General features: G+C 38.8%; 1 protein-coding gene across 5 annotated transcripts in view; it reads right to left on the bottom strand.

Moving 5' to 3' along the window:
• Positions 1-9575, bottom strand: part of KIDINS220 (kinase D interacting substrate 220) — a 166326-nt gene that overhangs the window by 127279 nt on the left and 29472 nt on the right. For all 5 annotated transcript variants that reach the window (XM_032795185.2, XM_032795179.2, XM_032795180.2 and 2 more), the window contains exons 5-8: positions 9422-9520; positions 8014-8115; positions 4457-4555; positions 1785-1982 (exon numbers count right to left, since the gene is read on the bottom strand). In XM_032795185.2, the coding sequence (XP_032651076.1) occupies positions 1785-1982; positions 4457-4555; positions 8014-8115; positions 9422-9520 (498 nt within the window). The remainder of the gene's footprint in view (positions 1-1784; positions 1983-4456; positions 4556-8013; positions 8116-9421; positions 9521-9575) is intronic.

Below are 9575 nucleotides of genomic sequence, written 5' to 3'. Positions count from 1 at the left end.
CCACCCGTGCTGATCAGAGCTCCACGCTGGGCAAACAGGAAATGTAATTCAAAAGTTCGCGGGGCTTTTCCTGTTTACCTGCCCGCTGCATCCGAGTTCAGATTGCTGTCCAGAGCGGTCAGTGGTGCACTGTGGGATACCGCCCAGAGGCCAATAACGTCGATTTCCGTCCACACTAACCCTAATCGGATATGTTAATATCGATTTTAGCGCTACTCCTCTCGTCTGGGAGGAGTACAGAAATCGATATAAAGTGCTCTTTATATCGATATAAAGAGCGTTGTAGTGTGGACGGGTACAGCGTTAAATTGATTTAACGCTGTTTAACTCAATTTAAATGCGTAGTGTAGACCAGGCCAAAGTGTCCCAGCGTGCTAGCTGCTTACCCTGATCGGCCGGGACAGCAACTGGTGGGGAAATTTTTTAGGAGGTGGGGGGAGAGAAGATGGGAGTCGGGGGAGTAACCCCTGTGACCACCCCCCACATGACCCCACCACTAGCCCGGGACCCCCACACTCTCTCTATCGCATCCCTTCCCACCTTATCTGGGGAGGGCCAGGGGAGGATGTCTCTGACCTGGCTGGAGCTGCTCTGGTAGGCTGGGCTGCAGCGTGCTCCAGCGGGCCAGGTAGCATGGTCACAGCCTTCAGGCTGTGGGAGAGCAGCATGGCTAGAAGCAGAGACACTCTGGCCCTGCCTTTTCCCTTCTGTCTCTGCTGCCTCTCCTTACCCCCTCTGTTGGGGGGAGGGGATGTGTCCCACCTCTCCCCCTCTATATCTGTTCATAAGCTGACCCCCTTCTCTGGTGCTTCCCTTGTTTACTAAAAAACTTCGGCTTATGAACTCAAATGGAGACAATGTCCTTTGTTTTAGACCTAGAAAAGTATGCTTAGCACTTTGATTCCAATGACAGCTTGTAAAGTATCAGATGCTAAATTTCTATGACTACTGAAGAGAGAAAAAGCAAGATGCCATCTAGAATGACATGACCAAGTTCCACTACCTTGTAACTTGACAGTGCTACAAAAACTTTAGAAACTATTTAAAAGTGCCTCCAGACCCACTACGTTTTTCTAAGCACCTGCTGTATAGGAAAAAAAAGTTTGATCTCTATTAAAAGTGAAAAAGGCACTGAAAATGAAAGAAACTGACTTTCTGGGCAACAATATTTATTTAATTAATATTAATCCTAGAAGGGACAACCCTGATTGCTTATTCTCATTTCCTGAATAACAAAGACCATAGAATATCAATCAGTAATTCGAGAAAGGAAGGGTTATTCCTCACCACCCAATAAATGAATCCTGAGTTCAATATATTATGGTTGACTTACATCATATCTTTTGGAAGGACATCAGAAAACAAAAAAGAACATCTGTTAAGAAACTCAAGTGGATATTCCCACAGTGTATTGCAATACTGTGTTAACTCAGGTCCTGAATGGATTTCATGACTTACAAACCAAGAGAGCTGGAAAAAGGCCTGCTGAAGAGGTGACATTAGTCCACCTATACGTTAGTGGAGGCTCGTAATGCCAGAAGAATGTTAGACTTTCTTTAGCTCTATATAAATAGCATCTTTTTTTTCCTATCAAGCATGTGGCCCATGGCTGACCTAAAATGGTAATACAAAATCTGCCGCCTAGTGGCAGAAAATTAAAAAATAAACATGAAAATATTTAGTATATATGAATTAATCACACCACTATAGACTGGAATAAAGTTATGCAGGCTAATATCAAGCATATGTTTGACACCAAGTTTATCATCAGAAAACTTACTAACCCTATCAGGAATGTTCACATAAGTTCCTGCATCAAGCAGATCCTGCACAATTTCAGTATGCCCTTCTTTTGATGCAATCATCAAAGCTGTATTTCCATCTTTATCTGTTAAATTTACATTTGGGTTCCTTTTCAGAATTTCCTTTACTGAGTCAGTGTAACCACCTTTTACTGCTACAATAAGTGCAGTCATAGAGTTCTAAAAGAAAAAAAAAAAAAAGAAGAAATTATTACACCCTAAATAAGGAATACAAATAATTACAATACCTGAATACTGCAAATCCAAAGAAGAATGAAAGATTTCTCATGAAAGTATCAAATACTTTCTCAAGCATTCAAATGTTAGCATAAATGTACCGTATATCGTAGTATGTACTTTATAAAGTTTAAAAATAAACAAACAGGCACTATCTCAAAGAGCTTTCTGAGGGTACGTCTTCACTACCGGCCGTATCGGCAGGTAGCAATCGATTTCTCGGGGATCGATATATCGTGTCTCATCTAGACGTGATATATTGATCCCCGAATGAGCTCCTGTCGACTCCGGAACTCCACCAACGCGAACATCGGTAGTGGAGTCGACAAGGGGAGCTGCGGACGTCAATCCCGTGCAGTGAGGATGGTAGGTAACTCGATCTAAGATACTTTGACTTCAACTACGCTATTCACGTAGCCGAAGCTGCATATTTTAGATCGATTTACCCCCCTAGTGTAGACCAGCCCTAAATGTGAGCATTAAAACCTAAAGCAATTTATTGTAACTTCTGAAAACAATATGAACTGTACAATCTTTCTGCAGTATTATGAAAATAATATCAGTTCATCAGTGCACTAAACAGGCCAATTCCATTTCAGAAAAATAAATTAGAACCATTGTTTTAATTTGTTTACATATTACACACCCAGAACACAAACTGTATTTTATTGCTCAATTTGAAGTGAGACTATTACCCTCCACTGTCCCTTCTCCAACCATCTGAAGAGTTAACTAGAATGAAAGGTTAATGAGATAGCAAAGTTCTCACTAGCGACTATGCTGTAATGTCCTTACATTAAGTAGTATGTTTCTTCTTGAGCAGTCTCATTGATTTCAATGGGATTATTTAAGGCGTATTTCCACTACTTCTCAGAGTGAGAATATCAATCTAAATGTGAGTGATATGAAACGTTTAAATGGAAAGAACAGGGGTAGGCAACCTATGGCACGCATGCCAAAGGTAGCACATTAGCTGATTTTCAGTGGCACTCACACTGCCCGGGTCCTGGCCACCAGTCCAGGGGGCTCTACATTTTAATTTAATTTTAAATGAAGCTTCTTAAAACATTTTTTAAAACCTTATTTACTCCACATACAACAACAGTTTAGTTATAGTTATAGACTTATAGAAAGAGACCTTAAAAACATTAAAATGTACTACTGGCACATGAAACCTTAAATTAGAGTGAATAAATGAAGATTTGGCACACTTCTTCTGAAAGGCTGCCGACCCCCAGGTAAGAAGAATGCTGAAAGGATTTCTTAGGGATTTTTTTTGTTCGGGGGGTTTTTTTGGTAGGGTTATTTGCAGCACCCACTTTAACCTGTATAATTAGAGCAATTTAAATATTCATTTTCATCAAAGATCCATGTGCTGTGAAGCCAAACAGAATTCCTATTTTACTAGTTTAGGACTTGAGTATTATTTCAGTACCCATGCATCAACATATAGCATATATTGAGAGAGTACCCTGCTACACTCAAATTCAACATTTCTCTTCATCAAAGCGTAACAGTGTATCTGAATTCAGGATGCAATTCATTTACATGAATTCTTGGGGACTGTCAGCTTATTCTATCACATTAGGCCCCAATCCTGTAATGAGAACTGCTCAGGTGTAGGGGTTTGCCTGCATGTTTCCTTTGCAGGACTAAAGACTGAGAAAGGCTGCTGCCATATGTATTTAATATAAGTACTACGTGTTCTTATGGAATTTTTACTGAACATTTTATGCAGAGATGTCATCTTTCTAAATGAACTAACTATATTATTTTTATTTCAAATATTAAATAGTCTTCAATAAAAATTTAGAAATAGAAACAGCCTTTCACTTATAAGACAAAATAGGCAACTAAAGCAATACGTTTTAAACATTATCTGGAAAACAGAAGAGCCACACCAACTTTTATATATGATTTATTATTCAAATAGCACCATGTGATAAGTGCTTGGCATACCAAGATTCTGTTTATCAGAGAGTTTTGACACAGTAGTTAAATCTCTAAAAATAGCAACTGACAATCTATTAAATTGTGACTCATAAAACATAGCACAGATGTTCCTTTTCATTGTTGTATAAATCCAAAGAAATAAAATGTGCCATTGTTTTCCCATTACTTCTGTAATGTATGTTAAACTTAAAATTCATAGTTTAAAAAATTATATAGCAATGTCACACCTAAAAGTACGAAATCCATAGTCATAAAAAGCTCTCTGATAGTTTGTTTTCTTATATGCCTTTTTGATTAGATCTTAAAAAATAACCGCATACTGATCAAGACCAATAAATTGCATTTTCTTCATTGTCAACATTGAGCTGTGTTTTATTTTTGTACACCGGAAATGTAAATCTGTTTATATTGGAAACAAGAGATGTGGACACATCTTACCATGGAAAACAAAATTAGTTACTTACAGCCCCTTCTTGATCAACATCAGCGCCCATCTGTAGCAAATATTTCACACATTCCAAATGACCTTTCCTAGCAGCCCAAATCAACGGTGTGGTTCCATACTATAAACAAAATCAACCACAAAACTTATTACTATGTTCTTTCAAATTGAGTTGCTGTATTTAATGTCAAGAATGGACTTATTGTCCTACATCAGAGGTGGGCAAACTATGGCCTGCGGGCCACATTCGACCCACGAGACAGTCCTACTCGGCCCTTGAGCTCCTGGCCAGGGAGGCTAGCCCCGGCCCTTCCCCCACAGCCACGCCACTGGACGGGCAGCACTCTGGGCAGTGGAGTTGCATACTCCTGCCAAGCAGCATAGAGGCATCTCTGGCTCTGGCCAGGTGGCACAGCTGCCAGACATGCTGCTCTGAGCAGCATGGTAAGGGGGCCAGGGCCAAGAGTGTTGGAAGATCCAGGGGGCAGTCAGGCGACAGAGAGCAGAAGGCAGTTGGATGGAGCGGAGGTTCTGAGGGCGGTCAGGGAATGTGGGGATTGGATAAGCTTGGGAGTTCCAGGGAGTGGGGAAGAGACTGTCAGGGGGCAAGGGTGTGGATAGGGATCAGGGAGGGTTGGATAGGCATGAGGTCCTGGAGGGGTCTGTCAAGGGGTGACGGTGTGGATAGGGGTCAGAGCAGTCAGGTGACTGGGAGCACGGGGGTTGGATGGGGGTGGGGTCCTGGGTGGTTAGGGGCGTGGGTCCCGGGAGGGAGTGGTTAGGGGACAAGGAGCAGCGGAGGACTGGATGGGTATGGGGAACTGAGGGGTGCAGTCAGGGGGAGGGAAGTGGGAGGGGTCAGAGGCCAGGCTGTTTCGGGAGGCACACAGCCTTCCCTACCCGGCCCTCCATACAATTTTGCAACTCCAATGTGGAATTCGGGCCAAAAAGTTTGCCCATCCCTGTCCTATATTGTCTAGCACAGTGTACTCGGCACTATAAAATACACAAAAATAAAGACAGGCCTTGCTTTCCCCAATTATTTTACAGTATAAAAAAAGATACACCCTTCATAATCATAACAGATGCATATCATAGGAGTGGAGTTTCACGGAAAAGTTTTGAGAAGACACTGGTATCTTAGCATACACTGGGTTATTCCCTGGATAGGAGGCAATATGTAAAAATTCATGGAGGTAAGAGCTTTAGAAGGAAATTAACAGCACAGCGATGCTAAAAATCACTGGTAGAAAGATAGAATAGGGGAAGACAAAACCCACAACATAAGCATGTGGGGCTATAACGTCAAGAAACTGAAACGTACAGCAGTTCACAAGGGGTTTACCGGGGAGAGGAGGAGGGAAACACGCAAGGGCACAAAGTGGTGATCAGTGCATTTTGGATGGATCAGGGGAAGATGTAGTGCAAGTGCCAAGGTAGTACGTACAAGTTAGGAGACTATGGAGGACTGGACAAGCATTCTGGATTGGTCAAAAGTTTCAATAAGGTCTCGACAGTCTGCAATAGCTGTGTATTAACTTCCGAAGGACTTTGAGGTGCAGGATTTGATTTATAAAGTCACAAGGCCCCAATCCAGCAAAGTAACTAAGCATATGCTTTACTTTAAATCATGTGCACTGACTTCAATGGGAATATTCTCATGCTAAAAGTTAAGTATGTGTTTAAGGCATTTGTTGGATCAGGGCCTAAATGATTTCAGTCCTTCTCATTTGAGAGACCACCTCTCTCCCCATGTAATATTGCTGCTAGTGTGGTAAGCTTAGGCAACGATCTTTTAGTCCCCTGCTTTTGAAATAAGAGAGACAGCTTGTGGTAAGACTTTTTTTTGGGGGGGGCAGAGGGGGAAGAGATCCTTGACTAATGCAATTCCTCCTCCCTACTCCCCACCCCCAACATTTTAGAATATGCTTCAACATGCATCTAATTTCTTAGGCATTTTATGAAGGGGTTGGTTGAAAACAACAGTTCAGGTAATAATTTAAACTGTGATTGAGAACTGTGTTTGGGTAATTTTTGTATTAATCAGTGTGTATAAGCACCAAGATTTTGTGAAAGGCAGCCTTTAAATATCAAAAATAAAGATATATATTGTCGGAATTCCTGTATAGCTGTTCTTTGAAAGTTTCTTATTTAATACAAGGAATAAAATCCTCTAATTAATGACTACCAGTTTCAGCTGGGAAAAGATTGTTTGAAAGATCAACCTGAGGGGTATTTTCAGACACATGCAATTTTTTTCTTTAAATTATTTTGCTCTATGAAGAGCCATATGACCTGTTTATAGACAGACATCCAGAGCACCACAAAGGGGGTCACTTTATTGCAGCTGTTTAATAAAAGGAAACTGACTAGCAATCTAGTAAGTTTTTACAGACGGAAGTTTAAAGAGCTTGTATGAGGAAAGGACTTAAACTTAACAACCCAAATTCCAAAAGTAAGCTTCCCTAATAAATAATATGTCCCTTAAGATAAGAAAAAGAAGGGGATTAAAAGAATAAGCAATGCTTGATGCTGTATTGTTATTCAAGACAATGATAAAAACAATATAGAATGTTAAAATATTACGTTGGTGGTGGTTTTTTAAATGACCTGCTAGTTTGCAAAACAGAAAATGAAGTGAAATGTGTGTTTCAAAACTCAGTACTTAGTAATTTACTTCCATTTTCATCCTTCGGTTAAGTGTCATCAGTCTGTATTTTCATTATCGCATCTGACCCATGCCTTGGAACTGGAATTTATAAAATAATCCAAAGAATATTTAATTGTCCAGGAAGTAACTTTGAATTAAAAAAATTACTTTTGTCATCCATTTCTCCTTCTGAATATTTCAACTAAACCTTCCAACCAAGTAATATTTATTTTTAATCTTTTTTATGATCTCATCTTTATTAGGTGATCAAACTTATTTGTGAAAGTAGTAAGATGGAGGTGGTATTCTCTCATCTGGCCTATTAAGCTTATTTATTTAGTCTGAAGCTGTGTTTTAAGAAGTTATTAGCTTTGGAACAGTGATCAACTAACTGGTCAAAAAGCTAGACTTCACAAACTGAAGTTATCACATTTTAAATGTCTGCAATTTTAACTCCTTTCTCACAAGCTTCTAGATGTCAGAATCATATGTCAGAATCATATATGTAGCCAAGTGACATTAGCACCATTTCCAAAAGCTATAGAAGCAAAAGGACAAAAAACAGGATTTAAGGTAATCAATGTTCAGTGCAATATTTTGATATTATATTTAGTATATTACTCACTGTAAACTGTTATATACTATGAAGCAAGAAGATTTGCAAAAGATATTTGGTCTATACCACAGGGATTTTAACCATGTGAGGAAAAAATGTAATTTAGGCTACTTTTTCAGAATCAGTGACAGATGGTTTAATCAGGAAGTGGTGTATAAATTTTAAAATTCTTGCATAAATGAAATGTTTAATGAAGAGGAGAAATTCTGGATATTATAGGCTAGATAATTTCCTGGATGTTTGACACTCTTTCCTGGGCCGTACAAACAATTCTGTAATAATATCAAAATGCTAAACAATCATCATAGCTTACTTTATCAGAGCAGTTGACTTTAGCTCCATGTTGCAGCAAGAGATGTACGATATCTGAATGGCCACGTCCTGCTGCCCAAATGATTGGATAAATGCTATATTGCTTGGATCAGATAACAACAATATAAAAACTAAGCCACATGAAACAAAAACATATTCCTAAACTCTACTTGTTTTTTTTATTTATACATTAATATCTATCAGAATGCCTCAGACTTCATAAAACATGAAAAGAAATACATACAAAATTATCTACTGATCATACTTCAGTAACTTTTGCCAATTAAATGGGTCAGTAGTAGACAAGTCATGTATTGTTTGGACACAGTTACTCTTGACAAGGATTTTAAAAGATCATATCCTAATACCTCACTATTTACACAGTTGTAATGACAAACATCCTAAAAAAAAATGACGTACATATAACAAATTTATATAAGTTTCAAGTTGTCTACATTTATATGCACCTTCTGATATCAGTGGGAGCTAATAATGTCAACACATACAGAAGACAGAATAGATTTCCAAAAATCAGTATCATGACTAGTCTTCACAGGAATATCTGTATATATGACAAAATTACAACCCAGACTATTTGTTCGCTACCAAGAAATAATTAAAACAAGAGATGTAACTTCTCTTAATTATATAAATGTTTATTAAATTATTGATTTCTAAAAATAAAGTACCACATATACTCATTCATTAGCCTGTTCATTTATAAGCCAATCTCCCAAGATGGTTAGGTAAAAATAGCAAAAACTGTGTGACCCTTTCACAAGCTGACCCTATATTTCAGGGGTTGGCAAACTTTGGCTCCTGGCCCGTTAGGGTAAGTGGCCTGCGGGCTGGACGTTTTGTTTACCTGGAGTGGTCATAGGCATAGAGCCCCCTCAGCTCTCATTGGCTGGGAACAGCAAACCGCAGCCACAGGGAGCTGAGGGGCTCTGTGCCTATGAACGCTCCAGGTAAACAAGACGACAATGTACTAGATACTCAATTCAGTGATTCCATAGAGTTTAAAATCATCAAATTTTGGTGTAGACCCATTTATAAGCCGATCCCTGCTCTTTGATGCACCACTTTTTTACCAAAAATATTCAGCTTATGAACGAGTATATACAGTAATTAAAACTGAATAGAATTCTCTTTCTATTGTACATGGTTTACTATACATAGAAATTAATGTCACTATCTTAACATATTACCCATGTAAACCTTACTGAAATCTATAAAATCATCTGCTCTAATAAACAATAGTTGCTGTGATACTAAATCATAAAATTACTACTTTATTGCCATGATATGCAGTATAAAATGTTATATAACTCATAGTTCTTTGCAAGATAATACTACTACACAATTCAGGTTTTTGACGGCTCTTTCTCCTCTCAAAGATCAAACCTTACCTGCCCAGTGACGTTTGGGTTTGCTCCTTTCTGAAGAAGCAGCTCAGCTACTTTAGTGCAGCCTTTATATGATGCCCACATTAGGGCTGTCCACCCTCCCTGTAAAACACAATAGAGAAAAATATTAGAGAGATTTATTTAAAACCTATATTTA

The sequence above is a fragment of the Chelonoidis abingdonii genome, chromosome 3 (assembly GCF_003597395.2).
Source record: "Chelonoidis abingdonii isolate Lonesome George chromosome 3, CheloAbing_2.0, whole genome shotgun sequence".
In the NCBI taxonomy this organism is placed as follows: Eukaryota; Metazoa; Chordata; order Testudines; family Testudinidae; genus Chelonoidis; species Chelonoidis abingdonii.
This window is presented reverse-complemented; position numbering and strand designations above follow the sequence as displayed.